The 23,250-nt window shown below is 58.2% G+C and overlaps 11 protein-coding genes across 11 annotated transcripts; 7 read left to right on the top strand and 4 right to left on the bottom strand.

Annotated features, from left to right (window-relative positions):
• Positions 1-34: 34 nt before the first annotated feature.
• Positions 35-410, bottom strand: L226DRAFT_576719 (uncharacterized protein; the record flags this gene model as incomplete). The annotated part of the gene is made up of 4 exons (XM_067685420.1): positions 35-47; positions 108-186; positions 243-345; positions 399-410. The coding sequence occupies 4 exons, from the start codon at positions 408-410 to the stop codon at positions 35-37; spliced, it is 207 nt and encodes a 68-aa protein (XP_067528633.1).
• Positions 411-1,811: 1,401 nt separating this feature from the next.
• Positions 1,812-3,497, bottom strand: L226DRAFT_473994 (uncharacterized protein; the record flags this gene model as incomplete). Its single annotated transcript, XM_067676548.1, has 6 exons — positions 1,812-2,006; positions 2,075-2,395; positions 2,458-2,475; positions 2,551-2,740; positions 2,792-3,090; positions 3,231-3,497. The coding sequence occupies 6 exons, from the start codon at positions 3,495-3,497 to the stop codon at positions 1,812-1,814; spliced, it is 1,290 nt and encodes a 429-aa protein (XP_067528632.1).
• Positions 3,498-5,466: 1,969 nt separating this feature from the next.
• Positions 5,467-7,462, top strand: L226DRAFT_555653 (peptidyl-prolyl cis-trans isomerase; the record flags this gene model as incomplete). Its single annotated transcript, XM_067683070.1, has 6 exons — positions 5,467-5,581; positions 5,652-5,739; positions 5,797-5,920; positions 6,333-6,732; positions 6,861-7,067; positions 7,137-7,462. The coding sequence occupies 6 exons, from the start codon at positions 5,467-5,469 to the stop codon at positions 7,328-7,330; spliced, it is 1,128 nt and encodes a 375-aa protein (XP_067528631.1). The 3' UTR covers positions 7,331-7,462.
• A 248-nt stretch (positions 7,463-7,710) lies between these two features.
• On the bottom strand, positions 7,711-8,109 carry L226DRAFT_432718 (uncharacterized protein; the record flags this gene model as incomplete). Its single annotated transcript, XM_067674722.1, has 3 exons — positions 7,711-7,859; positions 7,927-7,987; positions 8,053-8,109. Coding segments are annotated over 3 exons (267 nt in total), but the record flags the coding sequence as incomplete, so codon positions are not given.
• Positions 8,110-8,254: 145 nt separating this feature from the next.
• L226DRAFT_496137 (uncharacterized protein) lies at positions 8,255-10,969 on the top strand. The gene is made up of 2 exons (XM_067677546.1): positions 8,255-10,291; positions 10,357-10,969. Exons 1-2 carry the CDS (start codon positions 8,538-8,540, stop codon positions 10,655-10,657), a joined length of 2,055 nt encoding a protein of 684 aa, XP_067528629.1. The 5' UTR covers positions 8,255-8,537; the 3' UTR covers positions 10,658-10,969.
• A 415-nt stretch (positions 10,970-11,384) lies between these two features.
• Positions 11,385-13,038, bottom strand: L226DRAFT_541047 (uncharacterized protein). Its single transcript, XM_067681990.1, has 3 exons — positions 12,988-13,038; positions 12,075-12,919; positions 11,385-12,020 (listed from the first exon to the last, which is right to left on the bottom strand). Exons 2-3 carry the CDS (start codon positions 12,910-12,912, stop codon positions 11,599-11,601), a joined length of 1,260 nt encoding a protein of 419 aa, XP_067528628.1. The 5' UTR covers positions 12,913-12,919; positions 12,988-13,038; the 3' UTR covers positions 11,385-11,598.
• A 1,279-nt stretch (positions 13,039-14,317) lies between these two features.
• On the top strand, positions 14,318-16,511 carry L226DRAFT_548680 (amidase signature enzyme; the record flags this gene model as incomplete). Its single annotated transcript, XM_067682616.1, has 7 exons — positions 14,318-14,536; positions 14,616-14,805; positions 14,871-15,233; positions 15,312-15,673; positions 15,741-15,874; positions 15,937-16,121; positions 16,282-16,511. 7 exons carry the CDS (start codon positions 14,318-14,320, stop codon positions 16,509-16,511), a joined length of 1,683 nt encoding a protein of 560 aa, XP_067528627.1.
• L226DRAFT_368798 (amidase signature enzyme) lies at positions 16,502-19,109 on the top strand. Its single transcript, XM_067674290.1, has 7 exons — positions 16,502-17,019; positions 17,067-17,256; positions 17,318-17,680; positions 17,766-18,148; positions 18,206-18,339; positions 18,397-18,581; positions 18,651-19,109. The coding sequence occupies exons 1-7, from the start codon at positions 16,807-16,809 to the stop codon at positions 18,905-18,907; spliced, it is 1,725 nt and encodes a 574-aa protein (XP_067528626.1). The 5' UTR covers positions 16,502-16,806; the 3' UTR covers positions 18,908-19,109.
• Positions 19,109-20,268, top strand: L226DRAFT_368697 (uncharacterized protein). The gene is made up of 2 exons (XM_067674288.1): positions 19,109-19,750; positions 19,823-20,268. Exons 1-2 carry the CDS (start codon positions 19,312-19,314, stop codon positions 20,107-20,109), a joined length of 726 nt encoding a protein of 241 aa, XP_067528625.1. The 5' UTR covers positions 19,109-19,311; the 3' UTR covers positions 20,110-20,268.
• On the top strand, positions 20,269-21,132 carry L226DRAFT_368698 (uncharacterized protein). Its single transcript, XM_067674289.1, has 2 exons — positions 20,269-20,875; positions 20,971-21,132. The coding sequence occupies exons 1-2, from the start codon at positions 20,427-20,429 to the stop codon at positions 21,032-21,034; spliced, it is 513 nt and encodes a 170-aa protein (XP_067528624.1). The 5' UTR covers positions 20,269-20,426; the 3' UTR covers positions 21,035-21,132.
• A 1,200-nt stretch (positions 21,133-22,332) lies between these two features.
• On the top strand, positions 22,333-23,228 carry L226DRAFT_527470 (uncharacterized protein; the record flags this gene model as incomplete). The annotated part of the gene is made up of 3 exons (XM_067679116.1): positions 22,333-22,376; positions 22,436-22,845; positions 22,935-23,228. Coding segments are annotated over 3 exons (748 nt in total), but the record flags the coding sequence as incomplete, so codon positions are not given.
• Positions 23,229-23,250: the final 22 nt, after the last annotated feature.

The raw sequence follows: 23,250 nt of genomic DNA, 5'->3' as shown, positions 1-23,250 counted from the left end.
GTTGAGCGCGACAAGAAGAGATTATAGGTGCGAATTACTGTTTCTGGCTATAACGGACAAGATGAACCATTAGTGACCATGCATGATCGGTCACCGTTCTAACTCACATTGGGACATAGGTGCATGGAAGACCTCTACGCTGGCAGTTGGCGCACGTCTGCCTGCCGTCACACTTCAACTTTCGGCCTGCGAGAGGTGTCAAGGCTGCGCTGCGCGGATGCAGAAGGTGCGTCGTCGCGTACCTCTGCAGAACTGGCAGGCCATGGGCGTGCGACGCGGAGTGCGGGGCATGTCGTAGACGTCGTCGTCGGAGTCGTGTGTGTTGTTCTGTTGACTGGTGCCAGCCTGCGTCCTCGTCAACACACACAGAAGGACGCCACGTGTGGCGTCGTACGCACTTGGGAGCTCATGGTGACGGAAGACAAGGAACGCGAACCTGAGACAGGGAGGGAGATTCGAATGAATGAGATGGAAGATGACTGAGCCCGAACTCACCTTTTATCCATTTGCCTGCTACGACGCGCCCAGATGCCGCCGTCAACCCCAACTAAATCTGACACTCCCGCCTTTGGTGCCAGGCTGCACAGGCGCACAACGCAGAATAAAAGTGGAACGGCAGCAGTGCAAACTGTTTCGGATTGGGTATGTGGACCATCATACGCCCTCAAGGGCTCGCCTATGGGTTCCGGATTTGACAAGTTGACAGCATTGCAACTCTCCAGCGAATAAGCCCTCTTACTATACGGGCAAGCGGGTTCCTGTGCTTGGGATGAATAAGCGAAAGGCGGGACTGGCCTGCCGCGCACGCCGGAGGATCAAAATCGTGTGCGGTCCGAGGGTGAGTCGCCTCCTGTAGCCGAGCTAGAACACGATGGCTGCTGGAGAAGACGGGCGTGAGTCACCTCGGTCGAACGAACATCTATCCGTCAGAGTCAGCTTCGGAAGACTCACGTAGCCGAGGGTCAAGGCAAATGCTTCTGGATCTACCGTTGGTCCTTGCAGATGTGATGACGCACCCAATCACCCAGAACTCGACAGAGAGAAGCGGGAGAACCCGCTGACAGGGACCTCTCGGGCTACGCACTGCCTCGTCACGGGATATGTAGGTCCGATGTCGGGGGTTGTTGAGGTCATGGCGCTGTGTGTGTATAGGTGCTGTGTGCTGGAGTGATGCCGTCGTTAAGCATATGCAGCAAGCTTCAAGAACACGCCGCTTACACTGTTCGATGGCCCTCTGCCCTGCCAATGGTGGGTGTATAATGGGAAGCCGTCCCACGTCGGCCTGCAAGCCAAACAATCCGATGTGGTATGGCCGTACTGCGCGATCTGGATGCAGTTGAAAAAGGCATATTGTTGTTCGCAGCTGTACGAGGGATTCAGCCCAAGCCCAAGTCGTCCGGCGAACAGTCAGGGCATTAACTCCGACTTTTGCAATCAGCAGGGCACCTGTCAGGGGAGAGGCAGCCTCGAGGCGTTAGCACTGACAAATTTTCCTTGCTGCTTTGGGGACTTCTCACCTGGTGTAGCGGATACGGCGCCGCAAGCGTTTACAAACCTTCTCGTCGTGAGCGCTGGGTTCCTCGCACGAGAAGGAGCGCTGCGCGCGGAGTCCGAACATACGCACAGCTTACCGCATTTGTCCTACACCAAAACACTAGACCATAGCAAGAGGCCTCTTACAGGCAGCGCGAGCGAGCCTCCTCGTGATGTTCTGGAAGAATCACTAGGCAACGTCAAGCGCAAGGTCACGGTAAACTACGTACAAACGCCCAAGAACATCCCCATCGCTCCGCCGCACGGCAGCGCTACGGTCAACGGAGGCTTCGAAATTCAGACATCTGGCCCACGGAGCTCGCATCGTCATACCCAGGAGGCGAGTTGATTCTGGGCCGCGGACCGGGGGCGTACACCGTGGCTATGACCACGGGCTCTTGCTGGAGCACGGTGCTACCGCCGCCCTCTGGCTGGAACGCCACCGCTCTGGGCGGGTATACCGCCACGGCGTACTTCGCGCCGTGCAACGGCACTGCACTTCAGCCACACGCGCGCGCACAACGAGTGCGGGAGGACTTACCGTGAGTTCGAACGTGCCCAGGCGGCATGTCGGCTTGAGCCCTGCAGAGAGATGGATCTCGCCGTGCAGGACACGTCGATACTGCTGCCGCGACCTGTCCGGTTGCCAGACGGCCGTCGCCAGCTCCTGCACTTCGCGTTCGAACTCGAGCCTGGGAAGCCTCTTGCCGCCGGTTGTCCGCAGCGTCCCTTCCCCTGTCGCGATCTGCCGTAGCAGTCGGACGAGGGGGCTTCGCGGCGCCGACAGCAGATCCAGGGCCTGAGGATCAGTCGTCTCGACCGTCAGAAGGCATGGAATGACGCTTCCCCGAGTGTAACAGAGCTGGCGTTCCCATGTCAGACCCGATACGCTCGAAACCACCAAGGCTGGGCGCAGCAACGTACTGGTTTAGCCAGAGCAAGCTGACCGGAGTCAATTGTGGAGCGTTAGCAGATGATGCGTCAGGCACAGGCGAGCGGGCGTGTAAGCAGACGTACCGTACATCTCGCATCAACCGTTCGTGTGGAAAATACCGAGCCGCGAATATGGTGTGGTTCGAGGCATTTCCAGCCATCGGGATCCGTGTCGGGTCCAGGCAGCTCCGTGTTTCCGATGTAAGCGAGCTGTCGTGCCCTAGAGGGCGGGTCAGGGCGTATAATAGGACAGTACCCTATTACGGTTCCAAGCCTGGGGTAGGTTTAGAGGACGGGAGGCAGGGAAAGAGCAAGATAGACGTACGTGCTGTCTACGCGGAACCTGCTTCGATGAACGGTAGCGATCACCTGGTATTGTATATGTACACGTGCCAGACGTTCGGAGAACGACCCCGGAAGAGGGTATGTCTCCATGTCCCCGCTCGAAGACCTGCATTGACACTGTCTTGGGAGTGTCAGTGCGAATGGCCAATCGAATTGCCCTACGAGTGTGCCCGAATTGCTGTCTTGCGAGGACGAGGGCGCGGAGGAGCTCCACAGAGTCTCGGATACTTGCAGAAAGTTCACAACTTCCATGGCAGAGGACGTCATCTGTCCAATGACCTGTCGAATCCGGTTAGCGAACGCCACTTCTCCTCGCGGGAGAACTTCAGACGACTAGTACAGCACACAGCATGCTTGGATCCACGCCCTTGGCCGAGCACGCAGCAGCGGAAACATGCTAGAGGGACTGTGCACAGTACCTGGACGGAAATAGACTTGATTGAATCCTCCTTCTCGCGGTGCAGGGTCACGCTGCCTCCGACGGCATCGCCTTCGTAGAAGGCGGGGAGGTAACCAGAGCTGGGCGCGGTGCTCATTACCTTGAGACTCAGCCACTGTCGCCCCTTCGAGTCCGTCAGATGGTACGTGTGCTCGGAGACCCGCGAAGAGGACCTTGATCCTACGCTGGGACGAGGGTCGCGAGGCCGTGTCGATGAGCGGGAATACTGCGGAAGTTCCGGATCCATGGCGATGCGGGGATTCAGAGTGCAAGCAATGAAACGTGGGGTGTTGTTTGTGGCAGGTAGATGTCTATCATGGTGGCGTTCCGCTATTTGAAGGGCCGGGTGCGAGCTGAGGTCGTTCGCGCTGGCCTTGAGTCCTACGCATCGCTAATGATAGTGACGTGTGTTCCGACCTCGGCGTATCTTCTTTAACCACCACGAGGACCCGAGTGCCCTGGGGAAGTCAAAGTGAGGTGCGCCGAGTACGAGAATCGGAGAAATGGTCATGGTTTGAGTTTGCGGGCATGAGGCTGCCACTTCAACTGTGCTTCCCCGCAATAGGCAACGAAGCACACGAGAGCGCGGCGACATCTCATGGTCTCCGTGGGTAGACTGCGCTGTGTGTGTATGCAATGGTCTAAGATACGGAACGAGGACACTTGCGCACACCGCATGTATGTGCTGTCTAGGGCGCAGATACCACTGACTGCGCCGTGGACGTCAACATGTGCCTGCACGTTGAGGGATTGCCATCTTGGCCGGAGCGCCATGGCCATTCCCATACACCGCAGCGCGCAACAACAAATGCAATAGATTTCGCCGACACCCATGGAAGCGAAGCACTAAGTCTTACGTGTGTCGTAGGGCGGCACTCACCTCCTACTGTGACTGAGAAAACGCGCCACTTGCACATTGTCCAATGGTACTCGAGTTCTTGAACAGCTGGATGTCTACTTTCTTGGAGCCTTCGCGAGTGGGAAGGGCTTTCCTCGTGTTCTCTGTAATCTGGTGTCGTTGGCATGTTATTGGGGCCGACAGACGCCTGACAGAACGTGCCTCGAGGATGATTGGAACAAAAGAACGTTGCGGCCTATCAGGTGGGCGATGTAATGCACCACATGGTGCACGACTGCTATCACAGCACATGTTTCTGAGTTCGCACATGCTGGAGCCCCTGTGGCCCGAGCCTAACACGGAAGCTGCGAAGTACGAAGGAGGACATGACTGCTGCGAGCAAGAGACATTTCAGCGCTCAAGGCGGTCAACCACAACGGTATTTAAGCGGGTTGCAGGGTACGTGCCTTTTATGGTAACAGATCAACGCCAACTCAGCCCGCTATAAACCCCGTAACTCAACGGCGGGGTCGCTTCACCCTGAGGGACTGAGTGTCTATCGTGAATGGTGAGCCGATCTCTCCCAGCCTAAATGAGTGGTCCTGAGAACACAACCCTCAGGTGAGCTGCGTGGGGCAACCTCATGTGTCTATGTTGCATGCGGCATTGTCGCCAGATGGCAGACGGTGACCCTCGGAGCCGCAGTACTCACGCTACCCATATGGCACGTCTTCGAAAGTGACACGCAGGCGGTATTCATGCTGAATGGATATAACCTTTAGAGTAGTGATCGGGGCGTGGGACGCCTTGCTGAATTCGCGTGGGTGTCTTCGTGTCAGGACAGAGTCATCGGGGTGTGGAAGCAGTTGTCTCGCCCTCTTCTGCAGTCGCCGCGTATCGCCGAGCTGAAGACGTAGGAAATCGTTGACCGCGATCTCGACCCCGTTCATATTCCCGAACTCGAGCTGAGTCGGTATGGCGTGCAAGCTATTCAGCAGAACTGCCTACCGCTCCAATGCTGTGAACTGACTTCCACCCACCCGCTATGATATGCAGCAAGGCTGAGACCATACTTCCAATCCTTCCGAAGGATGCACGAGCAACGCGATGGAGGAGAACGAGAACAAAACCACAAAGACTATTTTGGGATCGCCGACAGCAGCGGCTACCCGGGCCGAGATGCTTGTGGGCCCAGAAAGGCAAATGTCGTTCCGTTCGACTTCGTTCTGGCACGTTCTCGAAACCGCCCACCGACAGCCATCTCCGTCTCAAATATGCTCCCTTTGCGTCTCTACGAGCAACGTATACCACCAGAGTCTCTGCTTTCATTGCTGCTGCGCTCTAGTTCACGAAACCCGCACCGTTAACGACAAAGACAATGGCGACCACGAGGCCCGTCGTGTTCTTCGACATCACCATCGGGGGCCGCCCCGCCGGCAGGATAGTCATGCAACTGTTCAGCGACATTGTGCCCAAGACTGCGGAGAACTTCCGTACGTATCCGTCTCTTCTGCTGCAGGCTGAGGGGTCAGGCTGAATGTATGCGCGGGTTCGCGACCGCAGGCGCACTATGTACGGGCGAGAAGGGTGTAGGCAAAGCGGGCAAGCCACTACACTTCAAGGGATGCTCCTTCCACCGTGTAATCAAGGGGTACGCCGCATTGTACTTTGGACGCGGCGTGACGGTCTGACGCGTGGTCTTGCGAAGGTTCATGATACAGGGAGGCGACTTTACCGCGGGGAACGGCACGGGTGGCGAGTCGATCTACGGCGAGAAGTTCGAGGATGAGAACTTTGAGGTCAAGCACTCGAAGCGCTTCCTCCTTTCCATGGTGAGTTCTTCCCCTCATTGCTCTCCTACGGAGAATACACGAGGACGGCGTGGTGGAAGGCCGTCAGTCGACCGGCCTTCCACTGTTTTATCGGTCATCCACGCATTAACAGTCGTAGGAGGCGTGGTCATGGCTGATACGGGTGGGACCTGTATTCCAAAAATGTCTTCCAATCCTTGCACCGTTTTGCTCGATACCGGCGTGCTCTTGCGCGAGTTTGGCGTGAACAGGACGGGAAGCGCGGGTGGGCATGTGTAAACCTGTCCCGGTTCAGAGAAGTGTCATCGTATGGAATGGCATGACAGTGGAAGTCCGGTCATTAGGTGAACTCCCGGCCTCGCAGTCCTTGTTACGAATATCCCCCGGGCATGGTACTTATCGCGATGCTCACACGAATTCGGCTCCCCGACAGGCAAACGCCGGCCCGGGCACAAACGGCTCCCAGTTCTTCATCACCTGCAACCAGACGCCACATCTCGACGGGAAGCACGTCGTCTTCGGCGAAGTCATCCGCGGCAAGTCGGTTGTGCGCGCCGTCGAGAACACCGAGACGTCCTCGGGCGACGTTCCCAAGGAGCCGTGTGTGATCGCGGACTGCGGCGAGCTCCCGCCGGACGACCCTTCGTTCACGCAGCCTGTGGCGGCGGATGGCGACGTGTACGAGGACTACCCCGAGGACCAGGACCCGGTTGACGGGCAGGACATCGGGGAGAAGCCCGAGGTTGCACTGAAGATTGCGCGAGAAGTGCGCGAGGTCGGTAACAAGCTGTTCAAGGAGGGCAAGTACGAGGACGCGCTACACAAGTATCAAAGTGCGTATTTTTGCCTCTTGGTCTCTCCCCCCTCCCAGTGACCACGGTTTCCCCCACGCGAGACCGCGTTCGAGGGTCTTCTTACCACGTGAGAGCGAGACACTGACATCCCTTCTCCACTCTTGCAGAGGCCATTCGGTATATCGACTTCCACGTCGACCTGCCCAAGGGCGCACCGCCTGAGCTGCGGGACTCGTTTGACGCGCTGCTCGCGCCACTCCTGCTCAACTCGGCACTGGCAGCCCTCCGCGCCGGGGGCCCCGCGAACGCTCGGCTCGCGCTGCGTGTGACCGATCGCGCGCTCGCGAACTTGGAGCTCAGCGACACGGACAAGGGTGCGTTCCGCGTGCATTCGTGTCTTTGGGAAATGGAAATGCTGACCAGGGTTTGATTGGGGGCGACAGCGAAGGCGCTGTACCGGGAGGGTCTTGCGCATGTGGTGATCAACGAGGACGAGGAGGCGGAGGAGGCGCTGGGGAAGGCGCATGCGCTGGTCAAGGACGACAAGGCGATTGCGGCCGAGCTCGAGAAGGTGCGCGGCCGCCTGCGCGGGAAGCGGGAGAAGGAGAAGAAGGCGTTCAAGAAGATGTTTGCGTGACGTGCGGACTGCGTATGGGGTTATGATATCCATGGGGTAAAGAGACTGGACTTGCTTGAAGAAGTGTACTCATTCGTGTAGCATTTTATCTAATCGCACGGCCATCGTTTGGTCCTTAGGTGCATGGACAATTCGGATCGGCCATGGTTGCCTATCGTCAATTTGAAGATTGCTCAAGACGATATTGCATGGGTGAGTTGCAGACGAGGGTGGCTGGACTTCCCGGATGTGCATTCGTGGGGTTCACCTTTAGAACAGGTGCGTTGCTCAAAGTTCTCATGTATCCCCTTGGCTGGTCTCTGATCGATGCCTTATAGGGCAAATTATATGGGTACATTGAGAGGTAAGTTCTGTCTGCCATCGCCGCGATCCGTTCATGACTTGTCGGCTACAGGGAACTCGTGGCCAGTGACACTCTTGTACTCGCGCCGGATGAAGTCGCTGATCTGCTCGTCTTTGAGTTGCTCCGTGGCGCTCTCGTCGGACTGCGAGCCCTTGCCGAGGATATGCTCCTGCACCCAATCAATCGCTATATCCGATCGCAGGACGCTGGTCATCATCACGGGAAGTAGAAGGATTCGGGGATGAAGACGTACACTTGTCCAGCTTGTCCTCTTTGGCTTCACCGGCGGCCCCTCCTCCCGCCATCTCGTTCAACTGGACATCGACAAACACACCTCGATCAGGCTATCGATGGACATCCACGCTGTCGAGAGACACACCTTATCTCCGATTCCGCTGAAAAACCCTCCGGACTCTTTCTTCTCCCCGTTGCGCTCGTGCTCGGTCATGGTGGTAGAGTGCAAGCAGTTATCAGGATGAGGCTGTGGCGACGAGCCTATATAACCAGACAGTGCTGTGCAGTGGTGGTGCATGCATGATGCCACTGGCAACCTGCCATCCAAGCGCATGCCAAGGACGCAACGAGGCGGTGACATCACGCTGGGCTCGTCGCTGGCGTGACCGCATCACGTGCATGTGACTTATCGCATCTGTGACAACGCGTCTTGCTTTTTTGTTCGCTCTTTTGAGTCGCAGAGAGGCCTTGGTATATATACGGAGAGCAGGGGACTTGCGCTTTTGTCTATCTTGACCCCAACCATCATCATCTGCCTCCCCAAGCTGCCATTTTACCCGTCCCTCCCACTGCTCGCCCCGACTTTCCCATCTTGCTCGCAACCACTTGCACCTCCGACCGATTCCCAGGATGTACAGAGGCATGGACATCAACCCGAACAATATTGTGATGACCTCTTCGTTGCGGGCGGACGACGAGGAGTACGTTCACCCTCAGGGCCGCACTCGCATCGTCCGCAAAATGTTCGATCGCGCGCCCGATGGCAAGTGGCTCGAGAAGGACCGTGGACCGCTCGGCTTCCGCACGCCCAACGGACTCGTCTGGGGACACGCACCAGACGAGTTCGGTTACATTTGCCGCTCACCAGGTTTCAGCGTCGCCACGGTGTACTCGCGCAGCCAGATCAAGGAGCTCGGGGAGCTGTACAACGATGATGAGTTCGAGGGCCCCTTGGTCCGCCCGCGCGTGCGCCGTCCTTGGCCTGTGCTCAAACTGCCGAAGAAGCACCCCGCGAACATGGACCCGCCTCTGGGCGCGATAGACGAAGGCTGCGAGGAGGGACACGAGGATCCGGAGTATAGGACGTACACGATGCGTTGGGACGAGTTCAGCAGCGACAAGAGCACCGCAGCGCAGGTCGCGACCAGTGATGGTGCGTCTACGTCCCAGTCCGCCCCACCTCCCGCCAGAGGCTGTTCTGCGGATCCTGCGCAAGTGTGTCGAGGACGCTTGGAGCCCAATGACGCTTCTCCACCCCTGGTTAATCACTACAGACACGCTTACCACTATCTCTGGTGCAACCACTTCGTCGAGCGGCTCAAGGCGCAGAAGAGGCCAACCGACCTCATCACGCGCACCGTGCACCAGATGAATCGTCACGGCATCATGGCCGACAACAATGGTATACTGGTGTTCGACACTCCGGAGGCGATGCTCCCCTATATGCTGGAGATGAATTGGGAGCCTGTGCCTGGGATGCATGTCCCTGATGACCCGGAGACGACGGCGCGGTATGCGGCGCCGCTGGAGATGGTGCTTCCTGATGTTGACGACAACGTGGACGCCGAGACGAACGCAGGGGACGATCCTCAGCTACCCTGCGATGTCTGCAAGGATGAGATGGCTGCCGAGAGCGATCATCAACAGCCCGACGAAGATGTCGACATGGATGATCCTCAGACGAAGGTGAATGCAGAGCCGACCATGAAGGCACTGCCTGCCTCAGGCCTGTTCTCTGTGCAAGATATTCCGAAGCTGGAGGAGTTCATTCCCGAGGGTCTCTTCCCTGACGTTTTGCTTGTGCACGACCCCCAGCAGCTGACGAACCACAAGCAGACGAGCGACGATCCGGTCAAGTACAGGCGCATATATCCCGTGCTTCCGCGCGACTCTGATGAAGACAAACCATCGGCGAAGAAGGAAGAACTCGTCGCACACCTTTATCTGCACCCCGCCAATCAGTTCGGGTCAGGGCACCATTCCTTCGTCTATCGCGCTCCTCTCACGCTCCCACCGCCACTGTCTGCACGTTCGCGCACCGGGCAGTGCACTGTCGCTGCGAAGCTCGCCTACAGGCGCTGCACCGCACATCGGCTCTTGCGGCACGAGGCCGACGTCTACAACGCATTTCCAAAGGACACGCAGGAGGAGTACTGCGGGTTCAACGTCGTGCCGCCCTGCCATCGCTACCCAGTCCCCGTAGGTGCGATCGTACCAAAGTTCTTCGGGTTCTACGTAGCTGAGGGCGAGTCCTCTCGTCCTCACAGTGAACATGCTATATGCAGTGAGGACGGGCCATGCAGGGTCGACTGGATGTCGCCCATTCTGCTCATGGAGGAGTGCGGGCAGCCCGTCGAGCCAGAGAAGTTCACCGCGGATCAGAGGTAAGCACGCGCTCTCGCTCTGCGTCCACGAACTTTTCGCGCTGAACCGGCCCACCCGCCCACAGGACCGAATGCTTCTCGCTCCTCCTCCGCCTGCACAACCTGCTCATCCGGCAGGGCTCGTTCTACGTGCGCAACGTCATGATCCAGCCGGGTCCGCTGACGCTGTCCCCGGAGCGGCGCTCGTTCGCGCACCCGAGCTTCCGCCTGATCGACTTTGGGCGCGGGGAGTGCTTCGACAGGACTCCGAAGGGCCCGAATGACGAGGAGTGGGTGAAGTTGCGGAACAACTTCCAGGTCCGGGTGTTTGACGAGCTGAGGTGCGCGAGGGAGCAGCTGTTGATCGAGCAGGTCGTTGGGTTCTAAACGATTGGCTAAGGTGCAGAAGGAGGATTCTGCACAATTGTATACGTATGCTTTGGGCTGCGGCTCCAGCAAGGTATGGTGGTTCGAGAGAGTTACATGTGTACGAGTATAGTGCGACGTGTATGTGCATGTCAACGGGACTGGCCATGTCCGACATGGTGTAAACGGTTCTAAAGGATCAAAGAGAGTATACCGGAGCGAGCCCTGGACGAGTGATCCACTCCGAGCACGTATATAAGATGGAATGAGGCGAGGACGACAAAGACAGGGCAGGCATAGTACATAGAGTCATGTTGAACGAGGAGGGAGATCGCAACATCGCCGATACTGAAGCCGGTATTATATCAGTATGTGAAGTGGCGGATGGCAGTAGGAAGTGGCAGATAACAGTATGAGTGCATGGAGTAAAAATGGGCGCGAGAGGAGAATGAAGGGTAGGGGACTTGGTGCACGACGCCAGGTGAGGCACTGGGTCCGACGAGGCCTTCAGGTCCGCAGCAGGGTATCACGACTCTGACCCCTACATACAGGACCCGATCGAGGCCACTGGCACTGTCTCCGTCCGGAGGTCGATGAACCGCACTTGACGGTTCAATTCGACCGGAGACGTGTGCTGCACATGTCCGAGAACATACGGGCACGCCAATACTTGAAGGCTGAGCTCGACCAGGACCCGCTGACGAATTCGCTCACAGGGAGCGCAGGTACCGAGTCCACCGTCGACGATTGGGGTAAAGGGTTGCACATGAGGGTCGAAGAGAGATGGAGAGGGCGGCAAGAGGGAGGCAATGCGTTTTGGTAGAAGTGATTAGGACAGCGGGGGCGCCGTGACAACGACTCGAATTTTATCTGTACGTGATTGACTCAGTCGTGGTGGGGAGGCGATTGCAGAAAGCAGTGGAAGTACCGTGGAGGGGCATGCGTGTTGTTTGAGAACTTCACTAGGTGGCAAATTCCGAGTAATCGTATGACGCCGTGAAGTCAAGCTTGACGACAGGGTGCAACAACAGTCTTGGAAGCTTGCCCCGTACCGTCGCTTTGGCCTCCTCAAGGGAACTTGCCTCTGGTGGCGGGTTTCTGGGGTCTTTATAGTGCAAGGTAAGTATGAGGCTCTTGACTTCCTTGAACGTGTCGCCCTCGAGGAGAGAATCAAGTACATCCATCCCTTCATGAATGCGATGGTCCAGTAACGGGCCGAACACATCGATCACGATTGATTCGAGTTGAGCTGGCACTGGGAGAGCATGCAAGATCGCGGGGAGCCTGGCCCATTCATCGGAGGCACGGTAGGATTCGATAACCAGAATTATGGAAATCCTCTTGAGACTTTGAAGGTGTGGTAAGATGTTTTGACCGTCACGGACTGCGTAGACATAGATGTCAGGTACGTACACGGCTCGAATGGGACGCTGCAAACCTATATTGCCGCTAACCAAGGCATACATGCGCAGAGTCGACACAAAGCGAACAAAACGTGGCAGGGCCGGACCGAGAACGTGCATGTATCCGTGCGCTATGGCGGGGCTCGATCCCGAACGGTTCAGGACAAGTTCTCGGAGCGATGATGGGGTAGGCGTGGCAGAGAGCCAAGTCAAGAAATGTTGTGCACACCGGCCGTGCAACTTCGGGCAGAGTTCCCAAGCCAAACGCAAAGATGACAATGCCATACGAATTGGTCCGCGATGATCTCCCTGAAGAAGGAAAGGGGGCTGAACACGGGGCTGTGGCCAGGTAACTTCGCATAGGTCGAGCGTGATAAGTGAAGGCAAGGCTGCGAGAGCACGTCGCAGAGCGCTTGAGGAGTGGAAATGGCAACTCCTGAGAGTCAATTCTCGGAGCGAAGGAAACCGAGAAAATGCCGCAAATGCACTAGGATGGGGCGGAGAGCCTCTCCCGGTGGTATTGTTGACGGTGAGCCGAGTCAGGCGGGGCAGGTATCCCGCAAATTCCTGAACAAAGAGACCGATTTTCAAATCGTCCTCCATGCTCTTCAAGAACGGCTCGAAAGGACCGAGTGTCAACTCGAAAACAGACGAGAGACGCGGGAGGGGTTGATCGGAATGGAGTACACGAGAGACTAGGAGATCGTACGTCCTCCGATTCTCGATGCGGATGTGACCGAAGAGGTGGTGCCGACTAGCAGGGAGCCAGTCAGTGCAGACCAGGCAGCAACTGAACAAGGTGCCTGGATCTCCGACGTGAGCGATCACTTTGTCGGTCAACTCTGGCGGAAGTCGAGGGGAGAGGACTTCCATCTTGTCGCTGGCAGCAAAATGGAAAGTGAGTGTCATGATCGGCTGCACAAAAGCATCGTCGTAGGATGAACTGACCTACGAGCAGCGAGCAGCCCGTCGAGCTCGATGAAAAGGAGATGGAGGTCGATAACGAAGAGAGGGACGCCCGAGCGTTTGCGGGCGCAATCCAGCTTGGAAGCTTCGCACGGGGAGACGTGTTCTCACAGCGCCCGAGTCCTTGGGCACGAGAGTCCGGCGCATGGACCACAGTCGCACTGACACAGCCTCGAGCGCGTTCTCCGAAGTCCACGCATCTTGGCGGGCGGAGGCAGTAGGTTGACACTAGATAGTAGGTTGAGGCTGAGGCCGTGGCGGTCTCGATCTATCCGAGTGGATCAGTCATACATGAGCGACACATAGAAGATCAGCAACGAACAACGTTAGGACGGGTTCCACTGCATATGGGTAACCCCCATCGCCTCGTCATGGAGGGATGTCCATGAGTTCCGGTGGAAGATGAAGTACGGCCATGTCTGAATAGAGACGGTCAGACTTCAGTACTTTGCAGGATCACTCTTTAAGAACGTCGGTACCTGTTTTTTTCCGAGGGATTGAGGAGAGTATGTATGTAGGTGGGGCCGTCACTGTCAGGTGAGGGACGGGAGCGCGTTATTAATTAAGGCCAGTGTATTTGGCCACGTGGCAAAATCACTTACTGATACTTACTGGGTAATTAGTTGATACTTACACCCTGAGCCGCCAGTCACCGTACTCGCACTCAATGCTCATGTTCAAATGACCAGCTTGGTAGACCGCTGCCCGTGACTAGCTCGTTTCTCTACTTCTGTGCCAGCATGCTAAGGACACTGGGCTCTTATACTCGACCTCGAAGCCTACATCTTTGCGAGTATCTGGCAAGCTTTTCATCGGCCTCTGACGCAATCGCCACCGTTACCGGGGAGGATAATGATTCATCTGAATCAGTCGCGACCGGTCATTGCGCTATCGTTCAGCCCTCCGCACCTGTGCTAGTATGAGTGGCAAGGGCGGACCCCAACACTACTAGCCGACATACCAAACAGGTAAGCAATTCTAACGGGGTCCAGAAATTAGAATACGCCATATGTATCCGACGTACACACCCGGCCAACCGCATCCCACTTACATAGTAGCACGGTACACCTGCACCTCTCACTGCCAGTACACACGAAGCATCACGCGATAAGTCTTGGGAAGCTCGTCGATACTCGATACTTATAGCCTCCTCCCACTCCCATCGAACTACATCCCACGACCGCCCGCGAGCGCATGCGCGTCTCCGATAAGCACCATGGACCGGTCCCATATAACAACATGCCCAACGTCGAGCTCCCGGTCGAGTGCCACTCAGCGCGCCCCATTGCCATTGGAGACATCGTCGATACATATGGCGGCTGGAAAGTTCTCACTACGTCTGAGCCTAGCCTCGCTCCTGACGCTCATACTCGCCCTCGTATGGGCGGGGTATGGCTTCAAGCAAGAGTCCGCCCGTCCGCCCACTGCAGAGGCCGCTGCATTCGCATTCCCGGACTTGTACGAGGCATCCATTGCGGAGCTGCAGGCAGGGCTGGCCAAGGGCCAGTTCACCAGCGTCGATCTCGTCAAGGCAAGCCATCCAGCACTTTTCACTGTAACAGCCTGGGGCGCAGAAAGGCTGATAACGACTAACGAGACCTCACTGGCAGGCGTACTTTGCGCGGATCGAAGAGGTCAACCTGCAAGGCCCGACGCTCCGCGCTGTCATCGAGACGAACCCGAGCGCGCTCGCCCAGGCTGCAGCGCTCGATGCCGAGCGACGCACGAAGGGTGCCCGCGGGCCGCTCCATGGCATCCCGATCCTGCTCAAGGACAACATCGCGACTGTGCACAGCGAAGGTGTGCCGCGCTTGCGCTTTCATAATTCTGAGCTGCAGTGTGTATCGACGATGGATCCTCTGCAGGCATGAACACGACCGCCGGCTCGTTCGCGCTCCTGGGCTCAGTCGTCCCGCGCGACGCGCACGTCGCCGCCAAGCTCCGCGCGGCAGGCGCCATCCTCCTCGGGAAGGCGAACCTCTCAGAGTGGGCGAACTTCCGCGGCATCGTGCCCTCGGGCTTCTCGGGGCGGGGCGGGCAGGCGAGCAGCCCGTATGTCCCGCTGGGCGACCCGTGCGGGTCGAGCTCGGGCAGTGGGATTGGGAGCGCCATTGGGCTGGCGGCTGCTGCGCTGGGGTCCGAGACGGACGGGTCCATCGTGTGCCCGAGCAGCTTCAACAACCTAGTGGGCATCAAGCCTACTGTGGGGCTGACGTCGAGAGATGGAGGTAAGCACGATCCCACACCGCTCGTTGCCTCTTACAAGGAGGACAGGGAAGACTGACAGGACAGCTTCGTGCTCTTAGTGGTGCCGATATCCGAACATCAAGACACAGTAGGCCCGATGGCACGCTCCGTCACGGACGCGGCGGTCATCCTGTCCGTCATCGCTGGCCCCGACCCGCGCGACAACTTCACGCTCGCGCAGCCCCCGGTGGTGCCCGACTATACCACGGCGCTGAAGAAGGATGCACTGCGCGGCGCTCGCCTCGGGGTCCCGAGGAGGTTCTTTGACGGGGTGAACTCGGACGTTGTGGCCGCGTTCAACACGTCGTTGGACACGATGCGCGGGTTGGGCGCGACGATTGTGGACCCGGCGGACTTCCCGGACTTTGACGAGTTCGTGGCGTCGAATAATGAGACGATCGTGTTGAATGTAGACTTTAAGGTGAGCACCAGCGCAGTGTCCGTACACTGTACAGGTGCATGTTAGGCTGACAGTGTTCCGCCTGTAGGTGGACGTCAACAAGTACATCTCGGAGCTCGTCGAGGTGCCTACTGGCGTAAAGGACCTCGCGGACCTCATCGCGTTCAACATCGCACACGCGAACGAGGAGCTCGTCCCTCCTTTCTGGACCGACCAGTCGCAGTATGTCCAATCGCCCCCCGCTGAGGTCTTCTGTAGCTCGCTCACATAGAGCACCCCGACAGATTCATCACATCAGAGAACACAACGGTCGACCAAGCCTTCTTCGACGCGGTCGCGGCTGACAAGGACCTCGGGGCGACTCGCGGGATCGACGCCACGCTCCAGACATTCAACCTCGACGCCATCTTGCTCCCCACGGACGTCTCGTCCACCCCTGCGGCCATCGCCGGCTACCCCATCGTCACCGGTGCGTCTGCCTCTGCCTCTGCGTCCGCGTCTACTCTCCCCATTTTTCACTCACGTGTCAAGTTCGCGCGCTCACCCAAATGCTTTCGGCTTCGCAGTCCCCCTCGGCTTCCTGCCCGCCGACACGCCGCTTGCGCCCGCCTCACCCGATGGCTTCGCAGTGCCTCTCGGCTTCCTGCCCGCCGACACGCCGCTCGCGCCCGCCGCGCCCGTGCGCGCGAGCGGGCCGAACCAGCCGTTCGGGCTGTCGTTCTTGGGCACGGCGTTCAGCGAGTTTGCGCTGGTGTCGTTTGCGTTTGCGTACGAGCAGGCGACGCACACGCGCTTGAAGCAGCTCGCGTTTGCGGAGGCGATCCCGAAGACGCAGCTTGCGGACGTTGTTGGGAAGTAGCGTGTAGGTCGTGTCGGGGTTGCATGCAGCATGGATGATCAGTAGGGTCTTCCTCCAGGTTCGGTCAGTTAATAGGGCCAATGAGAACACAGTACTCGAGTAGCAGCCCTGGCCTTGAGAGCAGAGCAGAACGGTTCTTGTGAGTGCCCTGCGCACTGCGCAGACCCGAAATACGGCGGACCGTGGTGACACTAAGGGCCGGTCCGACCTTATCGCAATGTACATTAAGCACAGCCCCCCGTAACTTACCCACTGCTAACTTGACTCCTCCCACCCACTACCGCGCATCGGAGCGATGGGTGTACAAAAGGGCATGTTCGGGCTGGGCTGGTGCCTGTTGGTCATATTCAGCGTCGTCACACTCGTTGCGTATGCCCTCGAACTTGAACAGGTGTCCTTCCAACTGCCGGCAGCCAAGAATGCATTCCCAGACCTGTATGAGGCTTCGATATCCGAGCTTCAGGCCGGGCTTCAGAACGGCGACTTCTCGAGTGTGGACCTTGTCGAGGTGCGCAATCACCTTTTCTCTTGAAGGCGATCTGACCCCCAAGGAAGGCATACCTAGCAAGGATCGAAGAAGTTAACCTGGAGGGTCCCGCGCTGCGTGCCGTACTCGAGACGAACCCCTGCTCACTGCAGCAAGCGACTGCGCTCGACGACGAGCGGCGGACCAGCGGATCTCGGGGGCCTCTCCACGGCATCCCCATCCTCCTGAAGGACAACATCGCCACTCTGCACAGCGAAGGTAGGTCAATACATACATGCGCCTAATGACCTTACCTCGCTCACACGCTCGCATTTCTCAGGCATGAACACCACCGCCGGCTCCTACGCCCTCCTGCACTCCGTCGTCCCTCGCGATGCACACGTCTCTGCCAAGCTACGCGCCGCAGGGGCGATCCTGCTCGGGAAAGCGAGCCTGTCCGAGTGGGCGCACGCGCGCGGCACGATGCCCTCGGGCTTCTCGGGGCGCATCGGGCAGGGGAGCAGCCCGTACGTCCCGCTCGGGGACCCGTGCGGCTCGAGCTCGGGGAGTGGGGCGGCGACGGCGATCGGGCTCGCTGCTGCGTCGCTCGGGACGGAGACGCATGGGTCGATCATGTGCCCGAGCAGCTTCAATAATTTGGTTGGCGTCAAGCCGACGGTGGGGCTGACATCACGCGACGGAGGTGAGTTCGTCCTCATTTGGGTCGTCGCCTTCCCGGTAAGGTATGTGTGCCACAGTATGTATATGCTGATAGCTTGTTATTGCAGTGATTCCGATATCAGAGCACCAGGACTCGGTTGGGCCCATGACCCGCTCTGTCGCGGACGCAGCTGTCGTCCTCTCTATCATCGCAGGCCCCGACCAACGCGACAACTACACGCTCGCCCAGCCGCCAGTCGTGCCGGATTACACGAAAGCGTTGAACGCGAACGCGCTGCGCGGGGTCCGCCTTGGGGTGCCGAGGCAGCTCTTCCGCGTCAACGCCAGCGGATTCCCGGTTCTGGACGAGCACGAGATCGCGGCGTTCAACGCCTCGCTGGACACCCTCCGTGCGCTCGGCGTGACCGTTGTCGACCCGGCGGACTTTGTGAACCATGAGGAGCTTGTTGCGTCGAAGAACGAGACCGCTGTCATGAGCGTGGACCTGAAGGTGAGCTAGTCGCGCGATGTGCGCTAGTAGACGATCTGACGTGAACGTTCGTGGCAGTATGGGCTGAACAGGTATATCTCTGAGCTCGTGGACGTACCTACAGGTGTCAAGGACCTCGCGGGCCTCATCGCGTTCAATGAAGCGCACGCCGACCTCGAGCTGGTTGAACCGTATTGGACCGACCAGTCTACGTGAGTACATCTGGCGAGCACATAACATCTTTCCACCATGCCGAGATAGCTTTGCAGGTTCATCAGGGCCCGGAACAGCAGTGCCGACCAGGCGTACTTCGACGCTGTCGTAGTGAACAAGGAGCTCGGCGGGAAGTACGGCATCGACGCGACGTTGCAGAAGTACGACCTCGACGCGTTGCTGCTCCCCACGCTCGCCTCGATCATGCCCGCTGCGATCGCAGGATATCCTCTCGTTACAGGTGAGTGCCTGCCTGCTCTGTCCTGCATGTTTCTGCTCTCTGCTGATCCAGATCCCTGTGCTGCTGCAGTACCACTAGGATTCCTGCCACCAGACACGCCTCTTGCGCCGGCGGAGCCAACGCGTAAGAGGGGGCCAAACCAGCCGTTTGGGCTGGCGTTCATGGGGACGGCGTGGAGCGAGTTTCAGCTGATCTCGTACGCGTATGCGTATGAGCGGGCGACACATACCCGGTTGAAAGTTCGCGCGTACCCTGAGGCGATTCCGACCACGCAGCTTGACGACGTCCAAGTCCAGAGAAGGGCGCGAAACGATGGCATGCATTGATTCGGAGAAGCTTCACGAGCTTGGATGCGCGATGAGTATGTTGATTATGCGAAATGAACGATGCCTCCGCTGTACGATTACCTTGTCCATGTTTGCGTCTGCAAAAGATGTCTGGGCCGCACTGGTTCCATGGCGATATTTGTCGTCGGAGACGGTGCGGGTATTAACGTGACAGTGCCAAGGTACGCACCGTAGCACTATGACGCGATATATCCCATCGAGTTACATACAACTGTGAGCTGTTCTCACTCTTCCTAGTGTTCGGTATGGATGTATCCCGGCTGGGGAGCGGTAGTTGTACGATCTGAATTCAGCACATAGACCAGCCTTCTTGTCAAACTTCCTGCGCAGAACACATTAATTGGTCCACATAGTGCACCAGAAAATACGCATGCACACACCTGATGCCTCCCCGGTGCCATGAGTTCCGGGCACAGTGGGGGCAGGTAGCGCCCATACCACGCCACCGAGTGCATGCACAGCCTCCTCCTCCTGAAGGCGTCTCGACTCTCCTCTTTCCGGGCTTTGCTCTCCATCCTCCGCTTCTCCTCCCCTCGCCATCCCCGAGCCGTTCCTGCCGCCAGTCCCTGCGGTGTAGTTCTTCCGTTAGGACGCCCCCGCTCTTGTCCCACTGCCTGGGCGCCGTTGCTCGACACATCATAAAAAGGCCAGCAGAACAGCCTCGTCCGGCGCTGGGTCCGCCTCGCCTCGCCCCGCGAATTGCACACCACACTTTTATACGCGACACTGTACACACTCCGGCTGGCAAGCTCCTCCTCCTTCTCCCCCTCTTCTCTTCTCTTCTCCCCTCCCCTTACGAGTCACGACCTGTACAACTATCGCGTACGTTCCATGCTCCAGCACAGTCAAGACACCGCTGACCCGCTGACGATGATTCGATTCCATTTCTCACAGATCGCATCGACCGTCGTCATCATCATCATCATCATGCAGATCGCCGCCGCCGCCGTCCTCGCACTCCTCGCACTCGCCGCGAGCACCGCAGCCGTCCCGCTCGCAGAGGTCCACTCCGGGTCCGGGTCGCTGCAGTCAGGGCACACACACGGGCACAGGGGCGCCGCGGTCCCGCTCCCTCCGCTCGTCCAGGTCCAGGACAGCGCTCCCGTGGCGACTCAGAGTCAAAAGGCGCACACGTACACGCGTCGCGCCCGCGCGCACCCGTGAGGCCTGAATCCCGATGACGCTACGCTACGACTTTGCTTCCACGGCTGTGATCAAGTATAGATGAGGTACGTACACTTTTGTGCCAGGGCAGTCCGCCCGAGGCGCCCCGCTGTCCGCTGTGGTATATACATAGCGAGTCCGGGAGTGCTGATGCTATGTTTGAACTTTGTGCCGCAGGTCGCTCACGCTCTCCACGCTATCCCGTACCCGCATCTCGCATCCCGCAACGAACTCCTGTTACGTCCACGCTTCACGCTTCACGCCTTTACGTACTCCTCCCGGACACTCCTCGGACTCGGACTTGCACGCTACCTACCCGACTAGACACTCGGCTATGTGTACATCCTCGCGGACTTGCTGTATCACGGACTCGGAAACTCGGACTATCGCACATCTATGTATATCCATAGCTATCCCATCCCTCGTCGCTCTTTCGTCTTCGGCATCATCGCGCCGACACCCCGTGCTATGTATCTTCTTCGTGGATACTCTCTTAACGCTCGAGCGCCGACCTCAAGGTCCGGATCCCTTTCACTACACCAACCAAGGGGGTCTCGGGCCTTCAGTGCCACTACAAACTTGCTGGACCTGTAAAAGGCCCGCAGGAGCGTGTCGAAGTGGTGAGTGGTGTCCGATGGTTAGGAAGCAACACTCGGACAGGCGCATATACCCCACCGGGGCGGCGGCCTCGTGCGAAGCGCTCCTCGAACCCGGGGCGATTGACATGACTGTACATGTCGGCGGGCGCACGGCCCAGAGTGCGTCCGTGAGGAGGGCGTGGAGGTGAGTGTAACGATTGTCTTTCATATCCCCTTCGCCTCTCCTTCTCCTTCTCCTTCTCCTTCTCCTTCTCCCAACAGTGACTACTGACCATGCAGGGACCGCCTCGAGTTCCAGGAGCTTATAAATTTCCATAAGGGGAGGGGAGTCTTGTCGCGGTGACCGTCTGGCCATGGATGCACGATCACGGTGGTCGTACAGTGTACTAAGATGTTCCTCGACATACATATTACAGCTGTTTGCGAAATCAATGTCCATTGTCGTTCGGCCTCCAACTACATACGCGTGCGCGCGGTTGACGCGATTAAATCGAGAGAATTTCGAGAATTTCAGTCCGGGATGTTAAAGACGTACATATCTAAAGCTCTGTGATGCTCGCTTGAACGAGCCAAGGATTCATGTGTGCACTGGCATGGAGCACCTTCTGAACGATGTGTGCAGGAAATTCAAAGCGATTCGGATTCGGATGAGAGACAAGCCTGGAGTTAAGCTTATGAGGAACGGAAGTTCGCGATGGGCATTGGGCAGCCCCGGAAACCCTTCGCCTCTTGCTCTCAGACTCGACCTCAGGCAGAACGTCTCTCGAGCTCTTGTTCCTCCCTTCCTGCTGTCTCTGTGTATCAACCATGGTTCGGACGTGCTTTCAGGCGACTAACCGTGTTGTTGAGCCTGGCAGCGACAACCTCAGTCTGGCCCACAACTAGGAGCATGCTTCGGGTAGTAATTATAATGCGCTCGCAGTGTGGTTGGTAATACTAATAGTGGAGGTCAAGGAAGCAAAGGTATAGGATCGCAATAGGCTCCTATAGTAACCGGTTGAGGAGTCCGAGTGCTTACCACTGTTTACTTGCGTTACAACTGACAACTGTGTTGCTTACCCCAGTAAGTAGCGGTGAACGCTGTTCAACAAGGCTTGAAGGAGATAACGCCGCTGAACAACGCTTCCGCGGACCGCCACCGACTGAGTACTGAGCCTCTCGTCCACTACATACCACTCCGCTCATGTACGGCCTACCACTTGCATGCAACGACGATGATGCGCGTCCGTACACTCGAAATTCGCTGACACGACTCGAAAGTCTATCTCGACGTGCGACTATGTAGTACTTTCCAACCCGCCCGAGTCGAGGCCCGAGGGCTCGTCCGAAACCCCCGCGTCGCGTACCTCGCAACGCTGAGCAGGCATATTGCTGCCGCCAACGCCGTCCGCTTCAGTCCAAATGGTGAGTGGTTATGTACATGGGCTCGGAGTGCGGGACCGACTGCTTACGCGCGTCACAGGGGGACCTGATCGCGTCTGTTGGAGACGGTGCGTACATTGTAATTTGTGCGCACGCCGGAAAACCCACCCCTCACCGTGCATGACATTGAGATAGATGGGATGATCATCGTGTGGGCGCCGACGACGAACCCGCATGCCAGCAGCTCTGGGAGCGACCTGACTCCTGAAGACCTCCAGTATGTACTATGAGAAGGAGCACTGGAAGCCCCGAACCACATTCCGGTACGCGTCTCGCTCGTGTTTCAGTGATGTTGTGTGCTGAACGGATGCGCACTGCGCAGGTGCACGACCATGCAGGTGTATGACCCTTGCATGGAGCCCGACCGGAGAATACATCATCGCCGGCAGCACGGACACCTGCACGCGTATCTTCACCGCCAACGAAGGTACTTTGACAAAGTCCTGGGGTGTTTCTGGCGTATCGCTGACCACTGCCACGAGATCGCGGAGCACAACCACTACGTCCAAGGTGTCGCTTGGGACCCGCTGAACGAGTACATCGCCACGCAGAGCAGTGACCGCTCGACGCATGTCTACAACATCATCTCGTACAAGTCGGGCAGCCTCGAGGTCCCGAAACACGCGCATAGGCCATCGCCACAGTCGGACGCCGAGCACCCCCAGCGGCCCACGCAACTTCCGGCGCGAGTCAACCGCGAGCGAGACAGAGACAGAGTCCGTGATCACGAGTGTCAGCGAGCGATTGAACGATGAAGTCGAGTCGTCGAGCTCAAAGGACCAGCCCCCCGCACTCCTTACGCCAACGGCCTCGGTTGTCAGTACGCCCATCCCGGCGTTCATCCTTCAGTGGCTCAAACGCCCCAAGTTCGCCTGCCAACTATACCCGCTACGGACGTTCTCCATCGCCCATACCTTCGCTCCCTGCAATCCGGATGGCACCATCGACATCTGTCAAGCTGTATGGCGACGAAAGCTTTACCAACTTCTTCCGCCGGCTGACGTTTAGCCCGGATGGCGGCCTCCTTCTCACACCAGCTGGACAGTTCGAGGACCCCTCGGTCGTTCCGGGTGCGAACTCTAAATCCAACGACCAGCCGACGCGCGGGCGAAAGGGTAATCCGAACCCCGGAGACTC

The sequence above is a fragment of the Lentinus tigrinus genome, assembly GCF_003813185.1.
Source record: "Lentinus tigrinus ALCF2SS1-7 unplaced genomic scaffold L226scaffold_75, whole genome shotgun sequence".
Classification (NCBI taxonomy): Eukaryota; Fungi; Basidiomycota; class Agaricomycetes; order Polyporales; family Polyporaceae; genus Lentinus; species Lentinus tigrinus.
Note: the sequence above shows the minus strand (reverse complement) of the source record. Positions and strands in the feature narration are given on the sequence as shown.

Coding starts and splice junctions, on each gene's coding strand:
- L226DRAFT_368798 (XM_067674290.1), top strand. CDS start 16,807: ATGGGTGTACAAAAGGGCATGTTCGGGCTGGGCTGGTGCCTGTTGGTC. Junction 17,020..17,066: donor CGAGTGTGGACCTTGTCGAG/GTGCGCAATCAC, acceptor CCCCCAAGGAAG/GCATACCTAGCAAGGATCGA. Junction 18,340..18,396: donor TATTGGACCGACCAGTCTAC/GTGAGTACATCT, acceptor ATAGCTTTGCAG/GTTCATCAGGGCCCGGAACA.
- L226DRAFT_368697 (XM_067674288.1), top strand. CDS start 19,312: ATGCCTCCCCGGTGCCATGAGTTCCGGGCACAGTGGGGGCAGGTAGCG. Junction 19,751..19,822: donor ACGACCTGTACAACTATCGC/GTACGTTCCATG, acceptor CATTTCTCACAG/ATCGCATCGACCGTCGTCAT.
- L226DRAFT_368698 (XM_067674289.1), top strand. CDS start 20,427: ATGTGTACATCCTCGCGGACTTGCTGTATCACGGACTCGGAAACTCGG. Junction 20,876..20,970: donor TCCGTGAGGAGGGCGTGGAG/GTGAGTGTAACG, acceptor CTGACCATGCAG/GGACCGCCTCGAGTTCCAGG.
- L226DRAFT_541047 (XM_067681990.1), bottom strand. CDS start 12,912: ATGGAAGTCCTCTCCCCTCGACTTCCGCCAGAGTTGACCGACAAAGTG. Junction 12,021..12,074: donor CTTGGTTAGCGGCAATATAG/GTTTGCAGCGTC, acceptor ATGTCTACGCAG/TCCGTGACGGTCAAAACATC.
- L226DRAFT_496137 (XM_067677546.1), top strand. CDS start 8,538: ATGTACAGAGGCATGGACATCAACCCGAACAATATTGTGATGACCTCT. Junction 10,292..10,356: donor AAGTTCACCGCGGATCAGAG/GTAAGCACGCGC, acceptor ACCCGCCCACAG/GACCGAATGCTTCTCGCTCC.